Raw genomic sequence first — 23,818 nt, 5'->3', positions numbered from 1 at the left:
AACATACCAATACATTTCTGGAAATGACTCTTGCGCAAGGCCCTCAGTTTGTGACAAGTTGCAACCATTCAGTGATAAATTATTTGCATGTGAGACTATTCAGGAAGAATCATTTCTGCTAATTTCACTATATACATACATATATGTCGCGCAAGTAGATACGTGATCACGCGCAAACATCTGTGCTCAGTATACTTCATAAAAAGAATCGTTACTGATAGATCCGATTCGCATTATGCCCAGATATAAATGGCGAAAAAAATACATCATGACGGGAAAATAAATACACACACTATACCCTTATAAACAAAATACACATGAGTTCGGCTATTTGTTCGGCAATGAATTTAGAACCGCTACGTTTGAAATATTTTCAAATACATTACTATTGCAATGTAGAGCTGTAGAACGAGTGACATTGAGGCGAGGATCTTGTGCTTCATTGATTGCAGTGAGACAGCCAAACTCGTCGTGTGAATCTAATGACGTGCATGTATACAGAACCATTTACCTCCGAAAAATGAATTTTTCGGCAACTTAGTAGTGCGTTATTGCCTTTGACAAATTAACGCTAGTATATTAGACATTGCTTTCATGCACATCACCAATCTGACGGCGTACGTCTGATACACTTGGAGATTTTCTTATAGAGAAATTGAGCAATACGCCCTTTCTTGCTACTGACAATAGCGTTGGACCTGCTCCAACAATTTCTTTGCCAGCTTGCGTATGGGTCCAAAATACCTCTAAATCAACATATAAAGCTCGCTATCATTGGTATTCAGGGGCAAAGTTTGATATCACTGGGCTTGAAGAGCTCGTAACAAGGTCGAAATGACAGCGAAATAACAATATAATTAACATAAATATCTTAGTTCCTATAATACTACTACTACTACTACTACTACTACTACTGCTAATAATAATAATAATAATAATAATAATAATAATAATAATAGTAATAATAATGTGTGGCATTTTTGTCCTATAACTACGATATGATATGAGTGAAGCCGCCGTGGAGAGCTCGAATAATTTCCCTCTGGTCTTCTTTAACGTGCACTGACATCGCAGAGTACACGAGTCTCCACCATTTTGCCTCCCTCGAAATGCATACGCAGCGACCGAGATCGAACACGTGACCAGAAGCTGAGGCCCCTAGCCACTGTTCCACCGAGGCGAACCGTTCTTAATAAAAAAACTGGCAGGACCCACTTGCCTTGGGAATCGACATTATGCGAAACATGCGGATGGAAGGTTAATGTGTTTTATTTATTTTTTATTAGGCGAGACGTTAAGAAGTGGAGCTAAATACATGTTGAAATCAGCCCCGCCGCGGTGGTCTAGTGGCTTAAGTACTCTGCTGCTGAGCTGCAGGTCGCGGGATCAAATCCTGGCTGCGGCGGCTGCATTTGTGCTTAAATTCAGGTGCACGTGAAAGAACCCCAGGTGGTCGAAACTTCCGGAGTTCTCCACTATAGCGTCTCTCATATCTAAATCGTGCTCTTGGGACGTTAAACCCCGCATATCAATCAATCAATCATGTCCAAATCTACGCACACACATACGGTAAACAGCCACACATGTTTTATATTAACAGTTGTTCACAGTTGCGTTACGATGAAAACATCAACATAAGTATTAGAAACAGCAGAAGGGGTAAGCTGACATGAAGAGCTGGCGTTTGCGCTGATGTGTGCGGGTATGGTTGCCCTCAGCACTTCTATACACAAACCAACTTCAGCGGATGGCGCCAAACTACAATTTAGTTTAAACCGACAAGACAGCTGTACCATAGAAGTACGTATTAATGTTTATAAAGTTGGACAGCCAGTACTGCAACCACGATTGACGGTACACAAATTTTGGGACCTTTTTGCATATTATTTTATGGGACCTGGCATAGCTGTTTGGTAGAACACTTCATTGCCACCCCGAATGCTAGTGTTCGATTTCTGCTGGGACACTGAAATTTGTTTTTTTAACTCCTCAGGTCAACGCTGCCTATGGCAAGTTTTTCTTAGCGGTGAAGCGTTAAAGTTGGTCATGCGTGTTCACGCCGTTCCCTGGTACAAATAAATTGTATATCACCTGGGACGAATACCCGCCCTGGTTATGGTCTACTGTTTTTTTCGGAAAGCCTTTGAAGACGTACGGGAAGAGAGTGTGATGTTATTCATGTCTTTACCAGCAAGTCGACAAGTCGTATTCGTTCATCCGTCTTACCCTCTCGTACTTATTTTGGTGTGTACCAAGTTAAAGGGGATCTTCAGCGCACCGAGAAGTAGGCGGCTGGTTAGATAGATAGATAGATAGATAGATGGATAGATAGATAGATAGATAGATAGATAGATAGATAGATAGATAGATAGATAGATGTCAAAAGTGTTTGCACTACGGAAAGAAATGCGTCGCATTTAACAATAATATCTGGGGTTTCGCCTGCCAAAACTACAATATCTTCATAAGGCACGCTGAAGTGGAGAGCCTAGGATCTTTTCAACCACCTAGAGTTCATTACCTTGCACTGACATATCATTGTGCACAGGGGTTTACCACTTCGACTGGGATAGTCTTCTTTCTCTCGTTCGTCGTATTTTTATCGCTGATATGTGTCGCTCAGTCATCGGCCAGCAACCCAGCTAAAGAGATGCAGTCTATCCATGAGAGCATGACAAAGCGCTGATAAGACACACTTGCACCTACGGGAGCAAGTAGCACACTGTGGCTGACGGGAACTTTGGGAGAACCACCTGTGTGATTCTGCTACACACACACACACACGCACACACACACACACACACGCGCACGAAACAACACACACCACACATACAAACACACACACGCACACGCACCACACACACACTACATACACACACACCACACACACGCACACCACACACACAGCACAAACACACACACACACACACACACACACACCACACTTTGTGCGGATTTAATTTTCCGTTTGGACAGCAAAAGGCCTCGGGTTCTTCATTTTCACCTTGTATCATTCCGGCCAAAGAAGCCTCCCACAAAGTTTGAACATTTTTTGTGTGTCTATACTGGCTTGAAACGGTTCTACTAATATATTCTGCAGTTATCTTCGTTTTATAGTCGCACTAATACAAATCAGAACGCAAAGCATTCAAAATTCAATTACCTACATCTATGCTCATGGTTATGGTAATGCAAGAGCGGGTCCTGTCAGGAAAATAAATCATGTGAGGCTTTTACACAATGCATTAGCAAGTTTATTTTAGAGCACCTAGTGGCCTAGCGTATGCAACGCGCGAGAAGGAGTAAAATGGCGCATGCGCTGAACCTAAGAAAGATGCGTGCGTTTGCGCACGCAGGGGATGCGCACGCTTTATCTCTGCGCTTATGTTGCGCTCGCTGCGGCCTATGCGTATCTGTCAAGCGGCTCTCGCGAGATGTCGAACAGCCCAGACCAAAACAGACAAGATCGCTGCAGCCAATCACACTATAGTGGTCGAGCCAGCGAACAAAGTCTGTGTGAATTTCGGTGCACCTGGAGCCTAAACAACTAACCTGAAGCCAAAAGGTGAGCAGCTTCAGGTAATCGGGATCGCTGCTAAGCTGGAGCGCAACGTTGGACGACTGGACAACGTCATTTACGAAGAAGCAGGATTCTGATGGTGGCGTGAAGCACCGCGACTGATTTGTGGGTTGTGTGCGGCGCGTCGCGTGTGTGATTCGTTTGAACTGTGCAGGTTACGGCGTGTGTATAACTGGAAAATGTCGGAATGATCGCCTGCAGAAGCATGCCAAGCGTTGCAAAGTAAAAGTTTGTTCTCTTATTGCACTTGTAGTGGAGCATACGCACCAACGCGTATACGCCTTCGGAAAACAACGAAAAGCCCGTGCTCTGATTGCGCGAGAACCTGTGCCGCCTTTGCCAGACTTGCTGTTCGCCCATTTTCCGTCGCGACCTCGTTGCGACTCCTCTGTTCTAATAAACATCATCGCATTTGGTGGAGGCTGCTGAGATCCCTAAGCAGCCCTGGAGCTCCGCTCTCGCAAGTTGGCCGAACGACTACCGTACAACATGACTGACGCAGTCGCCAACCAGCCCATCCCAGCACAGCCAGCACCATCGGCTGCCCCGTCGACCTGCCCCGGTGCTACCCGTCAGCGGGACCCACCAATCTTCAGCGGCAGTGGTGAGCAAGACGTCGAAGACTGGCTCTCCTTGTACGAACGCGTGAGTGCCAGCAACAAATGGGACAACGACTCTAAGCTTGCCTATGTCATCTTTTACTTGGCTGGCGTCGCCAAGCTATGGTTCACCAACCGCGAAACCGCCATCGCCAGCTGGTCCACCTTCAAGACCCTCGTGACCGAAGCGTTCGGTCGACCAGAGGTCCGCAAGCTCCGCGCTGACCAGCGTCTGCGCCACCGAGCCCAGCAACCTGGTGAGACCTTTACTAGCTATATTGAGGATGTGCTCGACCTCTGCAGGCGTGTTAACTCATCCGTACCTGAAGAAGAGAAAATTCGACATATTCTCAAAAGCATCGAGGATGGCGCATTCCAGATGTTGCTGGCGAAGAGCCCGACCACGGTGACAGTCCTCGTAAGCCTGTGCCAGAGCTTTGATGAATTGCGTCGTGAGCGTTCCATCGCCCGACAGAGTGTCCCATCACCAGATTCGATCTCGGCCGTCGCACTCGCCAATGGCAACGTTCACCAAGGAACTCTGTCGAACCAGATTAAAGACTTCATCAGAGAGGAAGTCGCCCGACAGCTTTTCCTGCTGCCGCATAGTGACGCGCCCACGACAAGCCTTCCTTCGAATATGCAGCAGGCCATACGCACTGAAATTTGCAATGCACTCCCTACAGTTCCGGCCTCTTACCCGTGCACTTCGGTGCCATCTGATCTCTCAACTGCTGGCTACGCACCAACTGCGCCGCCTTCACCTCTCAGCTACGCAGCTGTGGTCGCGCGGCCCCCACCGCATCCAGTCGCCTTATCGGCTCCACCTCCTCCGGCCGTTAATTCATACCGGGGCCGCCGTTTCTGTGATGAACGCAAACTTTTGTAGGAAACTGAAGAAAGTGACCACATCTCTCTGTGGCTTGGTGCTGTCCACGGCTAGCGCGCAACGCACTCATCCCTCGGCTGTGTGTACGGCGCGCGTCGTCATCCGAGACGTTTTGTACGTCGTACAGTTTTTTGTTCTACCATCTTGCTCTCATGACCTTATCTTGGGTTGGGATTTCTTATCACGTCATGAAGCTATCATCGATTGTTCCCGTGCCGAAGTGTCCCTTGTGCCAACATGTGAATTTCCACCACCCGACCGCTCTCCTCTGCTCTGCAAAGTGATCGCTGATGACGACATCACCGTGCCTCCTGAAGCTTCGGTCCTTATTAGCCTTTCATGTCTAGCGCAACCTGACGGCACGGTGGTGTTTACGCCATCTCCGGTTTTTACTGAACGCAAAGGCATCGTTCTCCCATTTGCTGTTCTTACAATTGCGTCTGGTTTAACCGTAATGCTGGTCACCAACCACTGCAACTACCCCATTGGCTTATTTCGTGGTGAAACGTTAGGATATGTGCAACCTGTTGACCATATCGATGATATTATTTTTCCCGACGAAACGCCATGTCACATTGCTGCAATCACTCATGCGTCTGAGCCATCAAGTTCGTCAGCCTTCGACAATGCTATTGACGCAGACCTTCCCCTCTCACATCGCCGCCAACTTGTTGCTCTCCTTAACAAGTTTCGTTCTTTTTTCGACTTTCAAGAACCTGCTTTGGGCCGCACCACCACTATCGCTCATACTATTGACACCGGCTCACATTCGCCTCTGCGACAGCGTCCCTACCGCGTTTCCGCCGAAGAGCGCCGCATCATTACGGAGCAAGTAGATGACATGCTTAAACATGGAGTCATACAGCCTTCTCAAAGCGCTTGGTCATCACCTGTGGTTCTGGTCAAGAAAAAAGATGGCACCGTTCGATTTTGCGTGGACTATCGCCGCTTAAACAAGATTACAAAGAAAGACGTCTACCCGCTACCACGAATAGACGATGCTCTTGACTGTTTACAAGGCGCCGAGTACTTCACATCCTTGGATCTGCGTTCTGGGTATTGGCAGGTGCCAATGGCTGAATGTGATCGCCCTAAAACAGCCTTTGTAACGCCAGATGGCCTGTATGAGTTCAAAGTCATGCCATTTGGGCTCTGCAACGCGCCTGCGACGTTTGAACGCATGATAGATACCATATTGCGGGCCCACAAGTGGAAAACTTGCTTGTGTTACCTAGATGACATCGTAGTCTTTTCAGCTGATTTCCCGACACATCTTCGTCGTCTCCACGATGTTCTGGCGTGTCTAGCTTCTGCAGGCCTACAACTTAACACCAAGAAGTGCCACTTCGCAGCCCGCAAACTAACCATCTTGGGACATGTCATCACCACAGACGGTGTTCTTCCGGATCCCGATAAGCTTCGAGCTGTCGCTGACTTTCCGTTGCCCACATCACTGAAAGCCCTAAGAAGTTTCGTCGGTCTCTGCTCCTACTTTCGTCGCTTCGTGCGCAACTTCGCGTCCATCATCGCACCTCTGACTAGTCTGCTTTCCAACAGCAAAGATATATCTGCATGGTCACCTGCATGTGACGACGCATTTCACCAGCTGCGCCGCCTGCTGACCTCGCCACCTATTCTTCGCCACTACGACCCCACTGCTGCCAGAGAAGTTCACACTGATGCAAGCGGCAATGGTCTTGGCGCAGTTTTGGCACAACGGAAAGGCACCGAAGCTGAATACGTAGTCGCCTATGCAAGTCGCGCTCTCAAGAAGGCTGAATTGAATTACTCCGTGACAGAGAAGGAGTGTTTGGCCATAATCTGGGCGCTGACGAAGTTTCGCCCGTACATTTACGGCCGTCCTTTCGACGTGGTCACAGACCACCACGCTCTATGTTGGCTGTCCACCTGTAAAGACCCGTCCGGACGCCTGGGGCGTTGGGCTCTTCGATTGCAAGAATACGACATCCGTGTCGTATATCGTTCCGGTCGCAAGCATGCGGATGTTGATGCACTTTCGCGATCGCCATTAACTCCAGATGTGGCTTCTCTGTCTCCCCCTTTTACCACCTTGTCACCACTCGACACGACTGACATGCTTTCGGAGCAGCGTAAAGACCCACACCTTGCCTTGTTAGTCGACTACCTTACCGATCCGTCTGCTGTCCCTTCCACGAGAGCGCTACGCCGGCAAGCAGCCCACTTTTCCTTACGAGACAACATTCTGTACCGCCGTAACTACATGCCTGGTGGTCGGAAGTGGCTCCTTGCTGTCCCAACTCATATGCGCTCTGACATCTGCATGAATTTCCATGCAGATCCCCAAAGTGCTCACGCAGGTGTCCTGAAAACCTACGAAAGGCTGCGCCAACGCTATTACTGGCGAGGAATGTATCGCTTTGTGCAGAAATACGTTCAGTCTTGCACCACTTGCGAACAGAACAAGACACCTCCGCGGCACTTTACTGGCATGTCACAGCCGCTCCCGTGCCCGGCTCGCCCATTCGACCGCGTGGGTATAGACCTCTATGGCCCCCTCCCATATAGTATCTCTGGAAACCGGTGGATTATTGTCGGAGTCGATCATCTGACACGCTACGCTGAGACTGCAGCTCTACCGGCAGTGACCGCCCACGAAGTTGCACTCTTCATTCTCCGCAGCTTCATTCTACGCCATGGTGCTCCGCGGGAATTACTCAGTGATAGGGGTCGAGTGTTCCTGTCGGAGGTCATCCAAGCTATCCTCGCTGAATGCAACATTATCCACCGGAAATCTTCCGCATACCATCCACAAACAAATGGTCTTACTGAGCAGTTCAACCGCACACTTGGCGACATGCTGAGGATGTACACCTCCTCCGACCACACTAACTGGGACGCTGTATTGCCCTTTGTTACCTTCGCTTATAACACCGCGACGCAAGCGACTACCGGTTTTTCCCCGTTCTTTCTATTGTACGGCCGCGAACCTTCCCACCCACTCGACACTATACTACCGTATCGCCCTGATGCATCTGAGTGCTCCCCGCTTTCGGAAGTCCCCAGATACGCTGAAGACTGCCGTCAGTTGGCTCGGTCTGTGACAAGTGAGGCTCAAGGCCTACAAAAGACTCGACACGACGACGCTCACCGCATAAACATCATCGTACACTTAGAGTGCGTGTGAATGCACGACTGTGTTCTACGAAGCTCAGGTGATTTCTCTCACACATTGTGCTTTCATCATTCTAATAGCGGCTATCACTACGTGAAGAATACGGCGTGAAGACGGCACTACCAATTGCGACATTTTTGCATTTGGCATTGAGCTACTCCAGCATGGTTCTTTTTTTTTTATCTTAGCAAATCTCTGTAGAAAACAATAAATGTGAAATTGGCATTAGGCAACGGTCTTCACCGTCTTTTCTCTTCATGCTGCTAATTCACCTATAGCCTCAACACCCCAAACCACTACTGGTTCTCGGAAAAGATCGCCTCTTCTCGTGGCCTGAGTTATGTAGTTATACATGTAGATACTATATTTCTGGCGTTGCGTTGACGAATATCGGTTTTTACAGCTTCTTCCTTCTCCACGAGATGGCGTGAAGCAACACTCAAAGGCAGGCCTTTTCACTCTCTGGCGCCGAACGTGTTTCAAATGTTGCGCTCGCTAAACTAATGCTGTAAAGCGCAGCTTTAAAAGTTGTGTACAGCCTTGCGTACACTCAACTAAAATTTTCTATTGTTACGGCAGTACTTGCTCTGCATCGATGAATTACGTTGAGCTGCGTCGCTATCAAAGCGGGGCAACTGCGAATGAAATATAGCGCAAGAAGTGATGTACTGTGGCTTAACTATTTTCTAGGTAGCCCAAATGCCAGCCTTTGTGCAGAGTAGGAGTATAAAGGTTTATATAGATGACGTGGCTTGTATCTGTAATTATGCTTCTAGTTCTTTCACAATGTTAATGTGTTCTTTTGCAATAAGATAGCTAATTTTGTTCTAGTTCTGTTCTAGGGTAATACCCAGGTTTATCTGTTGTTGAGAATCGGTATTTATATTATGTGTCTGTCAAAGCCAGAATGTTAGAAGGCGCGTTAATAGAACATTTACCTTTTTACCCACATTCAATGTTTTGTGTTTAATTTGTTTACTATATACAACCCGCCTAAGACATGCGGTGAGGAACCCTTATTTGGCAGCCTCAAAACGGCCCCGCCGGGGTGGTCAAGTGGATAAGGTACTCGGCTGCTGACCCGCAGGTCGTGGGATTGAATCCCAGCTTCGGCGGCTGCATTTCCGATGGAGGCGGAAGTGTTGTGGCCCATGTGCTCAGATTTGGGTGCATGTTAAGGAACCCCAGGTGGTCGAAATTTTCGGAGCCCCCCGCTACGGCGTCTCTCATAATCCTATGGAGGTTTTAGGACGGTAAACCCCACATATGAATCATCAATCAAGCCTGAAAACTGCTAGGGGCCATACATTTTTCGTTCGGTGCCACCGAGACTATGAACTGCCAAGCGGAATATAACTGTACAAGAAAAAAATCGGGCACCCACATAGCCAAGCTCAACGAGAAATGCTAAATGAGAGTTACTGAAAAATATTGGTTTGCCATAGTAGAGCACAGGTTATGGTGCTCAGCCACTGACCGAAACGTTGAAAGTTCGATCCAGGGCACAGTAGTGACGTTTCAATAGAGGAAAAACGGTTGAGGCCCGAGTACTCTGCGATATGAGTGCAGGTTGATGAACGCCAGCTTGTCGGAATTTCAGAAGCCCTCTACTACGGCCTCTTTGATTTGGAAGCACGTTTGGAAGCTATCATACTTGCTTTTTAGCGCATTTCTTATCTCCAATGATTGCAACACTGCCCACAGTCCTCATATTGTGAGCCGTGCTGCACATCAGCAACTACACGCTGTTTTCGCTGACGGTTATTAGTGTCACAATGAATCTCAAACAGGTGACACGTTTCGCTTCAAGACTTGAAAATTCTAATACCTTAGCTTCACGTCCTCTGTCCTACATAAAACATTGTCACTGCCTTGCAGTATACACGCAAAGCTTTTAATAAAACATTTTCTTGATATTTTTTGTTTTCTATACTACTTTGATCAACCAGCAAGAAGTCTCCTAAAACGTTCAAACAGATCTTACAGAAAATGCTAACCAGAAGAATTGTAGACGGTGACCAAGAACGTGTCTTTGGTGAAGAAATTGCGGAGCACCAGCGAAGCCGCAACTGCTTAAAACAATGCATGAGCTTACCGCAGTCCATTTAACCACGGCCCCTAAGTGATGTTTCAGAAAAATTGGAGGTGATAACTGCACACGTCTTGGGCAGCTACCTGAGTTTGATATAGAGAAGTGTGAAAGATGTGCTTAATGTTTCATATATATTCTGGTTTGTTTTACAGATTATTTTGAGGCATTTCACAGACAAGCAGTTGAGAAAAACACTAAAAATCAAGGTATGGAGGTGGCTAAGCTCCTTCTTATTCTGAAAACTTATTTCTGGCGATGGTACAGGAAGCATAGGAATAATGTTGACAACACATGTCGACTCCCGAAAGGTATTAAGCACAGCTTTTAGATAAAATAGGTGGCTTCGTTCACTTCTACAGCTCGTGCTCCTTCAAGCCAACATTATGGCACAGTATTCAACCATTGCTGCACGCAGATAAAAAGAGCATCTTTCATAGAGCAGGAAATCAACTTTCCTATTCGGTGCATAACATTCATAATGGCCTGGTTCTACGGTGTAAATATAAGGTAACCGCCTGCTCTTTCTGTGCGGTAAAATGTAAATGTGCGCGAACTTTTTGTTTTGACCTCAGTGAGTTCAGACCATATTGAAGTAAATGAAAGCTTGAACCTTATTGCTTCAAGGTCGTTAGCCCTAAACATACACGATAGGCATTATAAGACAACATTTAGGGAGCCGCATTCCAAGATGTAAGCAGTGGGTGCACACTGATGAAAACTGGTCTTTAGTATTAACAATTGTTGCTTTTTACTATCCTTAGACTGCGATAAAATAATGAAAAACACCACAGTGGAGAGCTTCGAAAATTTTAGTCCACCGGGGTGCACCTATATGGAAAGTAAAGCTATTGCTTGAGCCTCTAGCCTTTTCGCCTCCATCGACAATGTGGCATCCACGGAAAGCAGTCTTTGTTTACTAGAGCAAAGTCAAGAGCCGGCTTTTCTGATACTTCCACTCTGTTCATTCTTTTTTCCTATCTTTCGCTTTTTTACGGGCGGCTAGCTCATTATTTCTAGCGACTGTTCTGCCCAGCACGCGCACAGGCCATGAAAAACAGTTCCTTGCCTGGCAACGTGCTGACACAATGACACATTGAATCTCAATAGAAACAATGAACATTACGTCTTGAAGCGGTCATAAAATAGACTAAAATAAAAAGACACTGAAGGAGAAAACGTCGCCAATTGTGGCAGTTCACAGGGAGATGCATGAACAAATTTATTAGAATATCATCACTACCATACCCGTACTTGAGGCCATAGAAACTGGAGGAACGAATTTGTCGCTCTTGGTGAAAAGGAACCATGAATTCAGATGTGGCTAAAGTACAACACAAAGTAAGAATATTTATTACCCGAAATAGTTGATTCTGTGTTTTTGTTGCATTGTGGACAGGTTCCTCACCCTTGGAAGAAGATTTCTTGTTAGTCCAAGTGACCCTTCTTTTAACATAATCTATATGTAAGCCATATAAATATTCGGAGTATTTATAGAGCAGGTGGAGGTGAAAGGTCATATCTTAAGCAGAGTGCATCAGACTCAATGTGTCCTTCACGTTCAAGGTCTTCCAGAGGCAGTGACGCGTACCAGTAAAACCCTTCATTACGTGATTCAGTTGGCCTGACAAAGGACTCCTTGGTAACGCATCCACGATTGATCTTTAACTCACGGTTTTTATCTGGAGCTGAATGTACGAAAGTGAGCTTCAGACAGTGAGAAAATGGCCACTGTAAGAACTCGTCAGCATCACCCTTGAGCAGCCGCACATGAGCGTGCACAGACACTGACCTCTCATTTTTCTGCAGATACAGTCCTGGAGAGATGCGATAACCACACAGGTAGACGGGATCGCTCTCATATAGGCTCCAACGTGAAGATATTGCCTTGTCTTTCAAAGCTGCGAGTCCTGTGGCGTAAAACAAGTTGTGTGTAATGCTCAATGTGTTTAGCGCAAGTAGATGGTCTTTTCTCACATCTGATGTAGTTTCGCTGATTTTGCTGTCTGAGACCTTTGATGCAGAGCATAGTTCACCGTTTGTTTTGCACTTCTGCACAATGACCTCTGTAGCACGCTCTAATGCTTTATCAAGAATGGCCTCGAAAGTGCTCACGGTTCGCAAGACACTTTCCGACCGGTTGTCGTCTTTGCTACGTTGTCGCCCGCCTTCAGCAATAATCTCCTCTAGCTTATTCAAACACTTTTTTGTTGCGTCGGCTGCTACGAGTTTAAAATTTTCAGTTAGAGCGCCTATGCGTTGAACAACTTCGTCAAGTCGGTTACCTTGTGCAGCCAAGTCATCTCTGACTTCTCTAACAATGGTGATCTTGGCTTCACTCACTGCCCGGGTTTGCTTTTCTGACGTGTTCATCACAGTCTCCCTCAGTGTATTGACCATATGCGAGAAGTCGTTCAGTCTATCGCAAGATGTGTTGTCTCGTACTGCCTGGTGAAAGGCAGATCGTAGTTGCCTAACACCATCTTCCAATGCCACCTTTAGCTCGGTGAACACAGCTTCTGGAGTGGAACTCTGTGATGGTTCCTGACGGTGGGCTTCGTTGGGCAAAACATGTGTGCTGCAGTTGTTTCTCCTATGCGCGCACACATTCCTGCACAGGATCAGAGCGGAACACTTCGGACAGCGAGTAGAGTGATGCACGCAGTCTTCATCAAAGTGCTTCAGCAAATCCGAAGCACTCACGAGTGCGCCGCAGCCGTTGACCTCGTTCCAGCATTTCACCTGCAACATATGAAATTCAGCACCGGATAACTCAAAAAAATATAAAACATATTCAAGAAATATGTGAGCTAGTTGGGTTATAAAAGAAATAACTCTTAGATTATTTTTTGTTCTCATGTGTACAGTATTTGCTAAGTAACAGCGAATTAAAACTTGATATAACTCAGATCCTTGAGGTCTAAGATACATTTTTATATCGAAAGTCCAGAAATAGTCGGTTTCATGTGTGAAATTGTGACTGTACTGACTGAGTAGGTTTATTACGCTTCAGAAGAAGCATATATGCATCACAGAGCGAAAAATAGTGCTTCATTTTTTTTTTCTAGTGTCTGGCAGTAATTACGGAATAAGCACGAAGAACACACGCTGGTTGAGTTCGAGAAAACATATTTCAATATTAGTAACAAGGGTGCAACCTTTCCATATTGCAATGCTTTCGAGGGGCCACTGGTAAAAAAAAATAGAAGTTTCTGTAGCGACTGCTCCAATTGTAAACCATGCGCTTCACTTCTGTGAACCCTGATTGATTGATTGATTTGTGGGGTTTAACGTCCCAAAACCACCATATGATTATGAGAGACGCCGTAGTGGAGGGCTACGGAATTTTGACCACCTGGGGTTCTATAACGTGCACCCAAATCTGAGCACACGGGCCTACGACATTTCCGCCTCCATTGGAAATGCAGCCGCCGCAGCCGGGATTTGAACCCGCGACCTGCGGTTCAGCAGCCGAGTACCTTAGCTACTAGACCACCGCGGCGGGGCACTTCTGTGAACCCTGAAGATATGCGTAGCATGGATGCCTACTTGTTCTCCAGGACAAGAGTGTAAGTTCTCTGCTAATTCAACCACCTATGAAGCCAATGGTTTAGTTTAGCACGTGATGTTTCACAAGCACTAGTATATATTGTTAGAGACATTCGCAAATTTGGCTTCAATCATTTGGAGAATTTTTTTGAATGCCAAGCATTTCTTAGCAAATTTTGGCGAGTTTGAGGTATCCATCCATCCATCCATCCATCCATCCATCCATCCATCCATCCATCCATCCATCCATCCATCCATCCATCCATCCATCCATCCATCCATCCATCCATCCATCCATCCATCCATCCATCCATCCATCCATCCATCCATCCATCCATCCATCCATCCATCCATCCATCCATCCATCCATCCATCCATCCATCCATCCATCCATCCATCCATCCATCCATCCATCCATCCATCCATCCATCCATCCATCCATCCATCCATCCATCTATCTATCTATCTATCTATCTATCTATCTATCTATCTATCTATCTATCTATCCGCTTACGTTCGCGTGCTCCCGTGGTCACCCCCTTAACTTGGAGTGAACCAAAATTAGCATGGAAGGGTAACATGGTTTGACGAATATGATGCGCTGGTCGGAAAATGAATATTGTCCCAATCCCGTCGCGTACGCCGTCAAACACTTACCGCCAGACACTGGCACACACCCATGGGTGGGTATGTGCCGTGGGTGATTGACGCTTAGTATCTACCCCGGAACGACAACAGCAAACATGGGCAACTTTAACGCTCGAGAGTTAGGAAATACCCGACATCATCATAGCGTCCACCTAACGATGACCTAGAATGAGTGTCAGTATTAAGAAAAAGCTGACATGGGCAGCGTTGACCCCCCAATGAATGCAAATAATGAATTTGAGGGTCCCAAGAGCAATCTAACCCAAGCGTTTTGCGTGGCAGTCAAGCATTCTACCAATGAGCTACACCAGGTCTCAGAACTACTTTTTAAATAGACGCTAATCTGCCTGAAACATCAATAGTGGTTGCAATGCTGCCTACCCAAATTTACAAACAATACATATGTACCCTTTTGATAAAGCCGTCACGTCGGTTTAACGTCAATTGTCGTTAGCTGCCATGCACTGATGTTGAGCTATGAGCTGTGTCCAGGGCCAGCGTCTTCGCGAGTATCAGCGCTTCATATCAGCTTCTGACGTTTCTAATACACATGTTTTTATAACGAAAGTCCAGAAATGTCACCTGGAACACATGTTCCAGGTGACATTGTTGCGCAAGTTCAAAAACTGGTTATATAAACATCTGCAACTTCTCAACATGTCTGTGCGTGCAACATTTTTGCATATATTTAGCGTTATTTCACGACGTTTCGCTCATTTAAAAAATGCAACACGGTAACCTTCCCTCCGCATGCTTCGGATAACTTTGATTCCCAGGTACGTGGGATCTGCTGAATTTTTTTTTTGACATTTGTCGACTTCGAGCAAAGGTGGATCAATGAACGCTTTATCAATAAATTATGAGGTCATGCGCAGAAAGGCAAGCAAAGCAAAACAAGCTCCGCGTTTCTCACGCACAAATGACGCACGAAACACACTGACAGGTGCAGACGAACGCGAATTAGCCTCTCAGTTTTTTACTTCGTTTTGTCTGAAAAGCGCACCCTTTTCGAAAACGCAGGCTGTGCAACAATTGCAGTGACCTTTGTGTGCCCGTTAACTACAATAGAATCGTTCCAATCAGAGCCAAAGGCCAGCCAAGACGTACAATCCTTCCCACCGCGAAGGGGTGCGCGAGTCAGCGCTCACCAACCTCCTCTCCGTGGTGCCAAGTACATGCAGGAAATAAGAGCGTGCGTCGCCGTGTCGTGACAATGTGGCCACGCACGCTCATTGCGCCATCTTGCTGGTATTGCTGAAAACACGATAGTTCTCCTGAGATGCTCGTCACACCAGCGGTAAGTGGTATATATAAATAGCTTGCCGTTTGATCGTTGAAGGAGGTGCTCATCCGTGACTCAGTTGTTAACACCTCGCGCTCAGTTTTCAGAGGCCCTAAGTTCGATTCCATGCGCCGGAGTCTTTTATGAAACATTTTTCTTTCTTGCGTTATATATATATATATATATATATATATATATATATATATATATATATATATATATATCTGTCGCATACGTCGTCAAACACTTTCTGCCAGGCAGTGGCACGTATCCACGGGCAGGTATGTGCCGCTGGTATGCGGATATTTGCCACAGGTGATTGACACTTATTAACTACCCAGGAACGAAGAGAACATACGGGCAATTTTAACGCGTCAGCGTTAAGAAAATTCCGGCATCGGTAGCGTCGACCCAACAAAGGCATAGCATACATGTCAGAGTTCTAGCTAGAATCAAAACAAAACATTCAGCGTGGCAATGAGGCATTTTACAACAGAACTACGTCAGGTCTCGGAAGTACTTTTCAAATAAACGCTAATCTTCGTGAAGTGTCAATAGTGGTTGCAGTGATATTGTCACGGACGGCTATTTTCGGCGACACCGCGTCACGGCAATTAACGGGCGCCGTACTCCCCGACTGACCGTGAGAAACGGCGGCACATGAAAGGGAACCGATAAGTGCAAAATGGGGTGCTCTCCTTAGAACGTCGCCGCGACAGTTAATCCTTTTGTAACTGTGGCGACGTCTGCAAGGTCGTAGAAGGCCGCGGTATACCCCGTACAAGGATTAGACTACAAGACGCCCAGCTGAGAGCTAAGTGGTTGACCGTTCCCACGGAGAAAAGCGTGGGAAACGCTCTGGTGGCCAAGCCGTATGACAACAACCCGACAGGTCGTCACTCTCGCTAGTTGCGGGCCCTCTCCCTATTAAAAAGCGGTGGGGTCAAAATATTTTTGGGGGGAGTTTCCCCTCATTTAAACGCGCATGATTGGACCCAGGTAGAGGTCTCTTGTCCCCAAGGAAGAGAGCGAGGAGACACGAGGGGGATTTAAGCGCAGGATTTTGCCCTGCTAGGCAGACTAGTCGCTGACCAAGATGGTGTAGAAACAGATCAACAAGCATCTCTTCTAGAAGTTTTTAGTGTGGCTCTGTATCGGCTGGCCACCTAAACTTAGCCGTTCGTCTAGTTTGTGACGCGATATTAACGTCTGCAACGTAGACATCGGGACTTCGCCTCGAGTTAGCTCAACCTGCTCGAAGTCACCTGCAAGCACTAGCCTCCCGGAGCCACCAGCGTTGCAACACCGCGGACATCGCAGTCGTGCCAGAACTCTCTTCGACTTCTCGCATCCGATCGTCGGGGACACAACGCTGCCGGTCATCAAACGTATGCCTTCACCTGTTTATATCTTCGAACTTTCTACTCCATAGTTCTATTGTTGTTAGTTTGTGTAGCTTGTAATAGTTCTCTCTCGTAAGCTGATTTATTGTTTCTGTTATATATTTCTTTAATTGTATCAAGTGTCGATACATTTTGTTAGTTGTATTGAAGTGTTGTATTAGATCCTGTGTTGCTGCAATATCACTAGAGTAAAGTTTGTTTTGTTTTCCCACGTCTCTGATCTCTTCACTGTCTCTGCTTGCGTACGGAACGAACCAACCTGCTGTCATTCCCGTCGCCGACTTCGCGCTGGCGACGCTAGAGTGGCAGCTTGTAACAGATATCTACCCAATTTTATAAACATTGCATATGTACACCTTTATTTCAGCCATCACGTTGGGTTAACGTCAATTGTAGTTAGGTACCATGCGCTGATTATTGTAGCAGTGTCCAGGGCTAGCATGTTCGCGAGCATGAGCACTTCATATGAGCTTCTGGTGTTGCTAATACGCATGTTTTATTTGGCATTGTTGCGCAAGTGCTATCGTCTAGAATTATAAAAATCTGCAACTCTTCAACATATGTCAATGCGTGAAGTAACTACTTCAACATATGTCAATGCGTGAAGTAACTACATATATTTAGCGTCTTTTCATGACTTGTTGCTCAATAAAAAAACTGCAACATGGTCACCTTCCCTCCGCATACTTCGCACAATGTTGACTCCGCTGGTACGGGGGATCTGCCAATTTTTTTTTTCGACAAGTGAAATTATTGCGTATTTGCGTAATCATTCCGGGCAGTTTCTGCGAGGAGAACCTAATACCAGGGGCACACAGTTCGAAATTATCTTTTCTGATACCGACATGTTCATATTATCGGCACTTTCCTTCTATTGAAATGCACGGGGCTGTGCCGGAAGCAGGACGTCAGTTTGAGTAAACTGTGTGTTGGAGTTAACTGAGCTTGATATAAAAACATTTTACTCTATTCATTTTCTGCCCGCATTCGGGGTATTTGGGCCTCTGCCAGCGCTTCATAGCTACTTGTGTCTCAAACTTTTGCCTCTTTCTGTTTTAGTGGACCAGTGGTGAATAGTGAGATTGAGCAATCTTTTGTGGCCCATACCAATTTAAAACTTTAGTTTTCTTGAAAGCCTTATAATGGCACATACCCGTTAAGGTGGTGATAGTTTGCTGCGATCGCCTTAGAAGGAACATTTTTTACGCAGCTTCGCCGTAATATTATCTGGAGTTGTACCTGTCAAAACCACAACACGGCTACGAGGCACGCAATAGATGAGGGATCCACATATTTGTGCATCCGTTGTTCATTACCCTGCAGAGTACTCAGACTTCTAGCATACTGGCTTCATCGAACTCTTACTGCCGTGTCCTGTGACAGTCAAGAAACGCAACTACTTCTATATCTGAGTTCCGCTTGATTTATTTGAATGTGGGTGAAATCACTTCTATTTTTACCTGTAACGTTCCGAGTGCAATGCTTACACCTCTTTTATATTGAAGTATTGGCATTACTCAGATCATATTTGCACCATATTGTAACAGAATCGATTGTTTTTCGTTCTTCAGTCTTACCTTACGCCTCAGCAGATTCTCCAAAGGAAAGTCTCTCCAATCAGCGTCTTCTGCAGAAACCTGTTCACCGTCTAGGGGACATTCGTGTGCGTCGGTATCCAAGCACTGCTCATAGCATGCTTTGCACAGTACATGTCGACAGGGCAGGCAGATGGTCGTTCTGGGCAGCAAACCACAAGCGTTGCATATTCGGTACGCCGGAATAGGCTCAGAAAAGTACAGAGGTCTCCAGTCTAGTTTTTGCGAAAACCCAAATAGTGTGTACTTCTGCATTTGAAAAGCCACGAAGAGCGCAGCGTGCCCGCCCAATGCCGAAACGGTCTTGTGAACTCCAAACGCTGTCAGCGCTTCTTCACTCGGCTGTTGTCGAGGCTTCTGTTTCTGATAATGCTACGCTTACTTCGTTATCGTTCGAACCACTATCCGAGTTTGAAAAGAGAAAGTTTTGTTATCGCCTCGTTGCACTGTGAGTAATTCTCAGCGCGAACCAAGCTTGCAGTGTTCGAGAAGCTTCATGAGTGTAATAGATTGTTTTGTTGAAATCACGCCCATTTCAGACATTACAGATTATTCTGGAAGATACGCGGCCACTAGCGATTACACTACAATATTAGACCACACGTGTGAAAATGCCGCCGCGCTTCACCGCTTATCAGTTGATCGTCGGCCGACGCTCTATTCACCGCTATCAGTGCCAGTGTGTTTGCTGCAATCTGACCTACATTTCCTGGCTCCAAGTTCGACCGAATACACAGTTTCAACTGAACATCGAGTGTGCGCCCTTAGTCGACGTCATGACCTCGTGACGTCTGGTGCAGGTGCTTTCCAGCCCATCAACCGAACGCTTCCTTCAAGCCGTGATGCACGCATGTGCTCCCACGTGGTGAGGTCCAACAAGAGTTCGGTACGAGTAACAACACAGAAACTACAGGGAATTCATTGTGCACTCCACTTGCAAAGACGCATTACATCGGCCTAGGGAGCCCATTGTGATCGAGACTTTTACTCGAACCATGAACTGCTTCGCATGCTTGACATGGTTCTAATTAGCTAGAAATGGCGTGATTTTTTTTGAAGTAGAATCAATGCGTGTGCATCAGCACGGCTTTCGGAGAAATATGACTGAGGCAGGCGTATTACTACTTAAGGCATGATCCCGATTGTCACTCATTTTGGCGTCAAACTGATTAAATAATTGTAACAAGTTCTCTGACAGCTCACTTCATAAGGCTTTACATATCCTGCGCCCAATCCCACCACTTTGCTTCTGTACTGGGTATCACTTCCAAGAAGCCATTCCAAGTGGTCGCACAACAAACGTTTACACATTGTTTAATTAATAAGCCTTGATCGACTGAATGGAAGCGCCTCTCTCATTTTGTCACTGAAATGACGTGTTCATAAACATTTTGAACTAGTTTTTAGGTATATGAGTCCACCAGTTACCTGCTGTGCCACTGTAAGGCCACCCTTCATGTACAACCTCCCTAACGTGGCGTTTAGGGAAATGAAAGAAAAGTACAAAATAATGAATGCACCGAAGAAGGCAACGCATGCCCACAGGGACACACGAAGAGAGGCATGAAGCATGAACGTATTTTGCTGCTCGGTTAAATTATCTTGTTTCCTCAGAAGCATGCATTGCTTGTTGCATATCAATCACTGCAAATCACCCCAAATTTTTGTCATTTTGACAGTTCCACGTTGGTGCAGTTGTCCTAGCAACCGATAAAACGTTGGTGATACGGAGCTCAGTCTGACTGCTAGAATCTTGTGCGTGCCATGAGAGAAGAATTCAGCTTTAGATAAGCACTCTCTTTCATAATGCGTGGAAACATTTCACCTACGTTTTGTGAATATCATGGCTGTTTCTTAATGTGCCATACATCACGTGTTCGCTTGCAAAGTACGTGCCGGAAAATCTCGTTTCCAGCAGTACGCAATGCAATTTATAACTATGCATATCAAAACCCCGTGACGCCTGGTGACGCAACCAGGCTTTCCCTGTACAAAAATTTTCCTAGCACGCTGAGCTACCGCGAGCTTCGCTTTTGGCTTACAGCGAGTATTGATTCTCTGCTGAGGATGAAGATTGCATACCTGCCACACACGCTACAAAAATATATCTAGAATTTGAGGCATTTTTTTTTGCCATTAAAGCCGTTGCAACTGGGCTCGTCTGGGTACTTGTGACGAGCAAAGTTCTTGTCCTTGTATATCCCGATAAAGACTAATACAAGTGTCGGTGCCGGAATGTATTGGTTTGCTGTCATATCCCGCTTACCTTTGTGACTGGGCAGTAAATCTAAGGGTTTGATTTAATGACGCTACAGTTTAGCCTCATTAGGTTAACTTGGTAAACTTGAAATGAAAGACAGCGAGCACTGAAAATGAATTATCTCAGCCAGTTTAGGGATATATTCGAATAACAACTAACATCGCGTGACTTTAAAACAGGTAACCTGTAGGAGAAGCCTTCAAAACAGCACCGCCTAATTGTTTTTACATAAACCTTATCCTTTTTTTTCTTTTCTTTCCATATTGTGAAGACGTGTAATAATTTTCTGTTGGAAGAGTTACAATGCCTGAGAATAAAAAAATATTGTCGTTTAATTTAAAGGCAGCTTATAAATCACTGCTGGTAAAACTTTTTCAATGTATTTTTTTCTTTCGTGCCAGTTAGCTGATGAAGTGAACAACTACTCATGAACAACAACCCATGTAATAAAATGTCAAGGTAACAATGAACAACCGCTCACGTAATAAAACGTCATCAAGGAAAAGCACCTTCTGGTTGTTATCTAAACAGAAACCAATCCTAAATTTGCTCCCATTTGTTTTATTTGTGATGAACCAGCAGCACGGCAGTCGCTGTAGAATGAACCCTTCATCTTCAATGTGGCATTTATACTACGCACGGCGCGGACACCTTTCAGGGTTACGCGTCACAGCGTATTGCAGTGCACGCACAAAAGAAGGAATATATGTCAACGCACTCAGTACCAGAGCTTTTCGAAATAGCAAACAAAGTGTACTTTGAAATAATGTTTCTAGAAACCCAGACTTGCCAATGATCACCAATAAATGCTTATAGGTTGGCGTTGCACAACTTTTTGTACAGATTATCTGTCTCTTTCCCACAGTAACGATCAATTTTGTACGCTATACCCTAGAATGTGGCCAATGTGTGCCGCCGTAGCAGACGATGTGGTTCTCGCCAGCTCCTCAAACATCTGCGCACGCGCAAAGTGATTCCGGCCACGCGATGCCATGGGCTTCTAGATTTACCCTAAATAGGAAACAGACTGTCAGTTGGCGATAACCACTAACAATGCCGGCTAATAATTAAACGATTATGACATTTCTCAAGTGCAAGTTAATGCGGTGTCTCGTGTTAACGTGGGTTTAAGGACGGTGGAATGATGGAAGACACGGAGGCTACAGATGCCGTATACCCGTGGTGGGTGAGAGAACCATGTTCCACATAAAAAACAGCGCCAATAACGAGAGACAAGAAAAAGAAGGAGACAGACAGCGGCACTGACCGCTGTCTGTCAGTGCCGCTGTCTGTCTCCTTCTTTTTCTTGTCTCTCGTTATTGGCGCTGTTTTTTACGTGAATCATGTCGTACCAACTCGCCCAAGCAACCAAGTTAGAACCATGTTGTTCTGTTTCCCAGGCTTATACGACAACTCACGATCGAGTGGCACTTACCTCTCAAGCTTGAGCGAACATAAGTATTCAAACAAAAAATACGGCGGAGTTCAATGGAGACCTCACGGAGAATTTTTTTCACTGTGACTTGACGATTCTCTCCTTTTTCTAGCATTAATCTTCTCTCTGTTCGCAGGCATCTCTCCCCAGAATGACAGCCATGTTCACTTTTGTGGAGGCAGCGTCATCACTACCGACATAATTGTCACGGCCGTGTTATGGTAACTATCCGCGCACTGCGTTGACTCGTAAGGGCAGTTGTATTATACTTACCACGTATTTCTATAGGGACACCATTATGGCGGTGCTGTTATGCTGCTTCGGGGAGTGTTCTTTGTCAAACACGCTAGTCACTTGGGCACTTTGATTAAAATTCGACCAGCCATATCTTTACTATTGAGAAACAGCAAAAGTTGCGAGTATGAGCCGTAAAACGAAATGGTGTTTCACTACAGGCACACACAGCTTGCCTCACAAAGATCTAGAGTAACAATTGAAGCAAGTGTGCTGTACGTACCGCAGGACATGTGTTAGATGTCAAGCACAGGTAGGCAAATTCACTCAGGATTAGTAGGGGCCTGAATTTTACATTTTTTCGCGGACTAATATTTATGTTGCACCTAAATCGGACTGAGTACGAATGAGAAACGTATTGCTGCGCGTGGGACAGAGCACACGTAAACACACACAATATTCCCTGAATGAGTGTGAGTGACCTCCACGTTTTACCGCCAATATGCAGTCCTGTGTATCTATATTCAGCTTTACTATCCGCCTTATTACTGGCTTGTACTTATACTGAAGCCTGTTCCCACATATACAACTTGAAAAACGCTATTATGCGAACGAAATATTTACTGTTTAGAATACTTATTGGCGTAAGCGGGTGCCATGACTTGCACCACGAATTATTTCGCTAGAAGTTGTTAATAAAGGTTAAGGTTGTTGTAGGTAGCCGGCGGATCTTGTCTTGCATAATTTGCAAGTGATTGCCCCGCCCGGTTTCCTCTTTACTATTTGTAGCTACTGTACCCTGTTTTTTAACTAAGCATGCGCAGGCTCTTAAAAGAAAAATTGTGCATAGTGCGACGCAAACCTTCATAGGGTATCTCGTTTGAGTAGCGTATCCCAGGAAAATATCGAAGTTTGACTGAAACCATTGATAACTCGTATTTCAAGGTACAAGATCAAAAGGTGTATCGCAAAGCACCGATTATGTCACATCTTAGCATAGAGGAGCAATACCATCATAATGAAAAAATCAATGTTTATGCTAGCGAAGTCAGTCGTATCACTGAGGTTCACGTCAAGCAGTAAGTATGAGTGAGTCGTGCT

The 23,818-nt window shown here is 45.7% G+C and overlaps 1 protein-coding gene across 1 annotated transcript; it reads right to left on the bottom strand.

The window, feature by feature from the left end:
* Positions 1-11,508: 11,508 nt before the first annotated feature.
* Positions 11,509-19,175, bottom strand: LOC142768694 (uncharacterized). The gene is made up of 2 exons (XM_075870705.1): positions 18,771-19,175; positions 11,509-13,053 (listed from the first exon to the last, which is right to left on the bottom strand). Exons 1-2 carry the CDS (start codon positions 19,041-19,043, stop codon positions 11,803-11,805), a joined length of 1,524 nt encoding a protein of 507 aa, XP_075726820.1. The 5' UTR covers positions 19,044-19,175; the 3' UTR covers positions 11,509-11,802.
* Positions 19,176-23,818: the final 4,643 nt, after the last annotated feature.

The sequence above is a fragment of the Rhipicephalus microplus genome, chromosome 8 (genome assembly GCF_043290135.1).
Source record: "Rhipicephalus microplus isolate Deutch F79 chromosome 8, USDA_Rmic, whole genome shotgun sequence".
In the NCBI taxonomy this organism is placed as follows: Eukaryota; Metazoa; Arthropoda; class Arachnida; order Ixodida; family Ixodidae; genus Rhipicephalus; species Rhipicephalus microplus.
The sequence above is the reverse complement of the archived record's forward strand: the minus strand, read 5'-3'. Positions and strand labels throughout refer to the sequence as shown.

What these genes read in the sequence shown, in the direction of transcription:
- LOC142768694 (XM_075870705.1), bottom strand. Translation starts at nt 19,043, where the DNA reads ATGCAGAAGTACACACTATTTGGGTTTTCGCAAAAACTAGACTGGAGA. An exon ending in AGAATCTGCTGAGGCGTAAG is followed by an intron (nt 13,054 to 18,770) that starts GTAAGACTGAAG and finishes CATATGTTGCAG; the next exon opens with GTGAAATGCTGGAACGAGGT.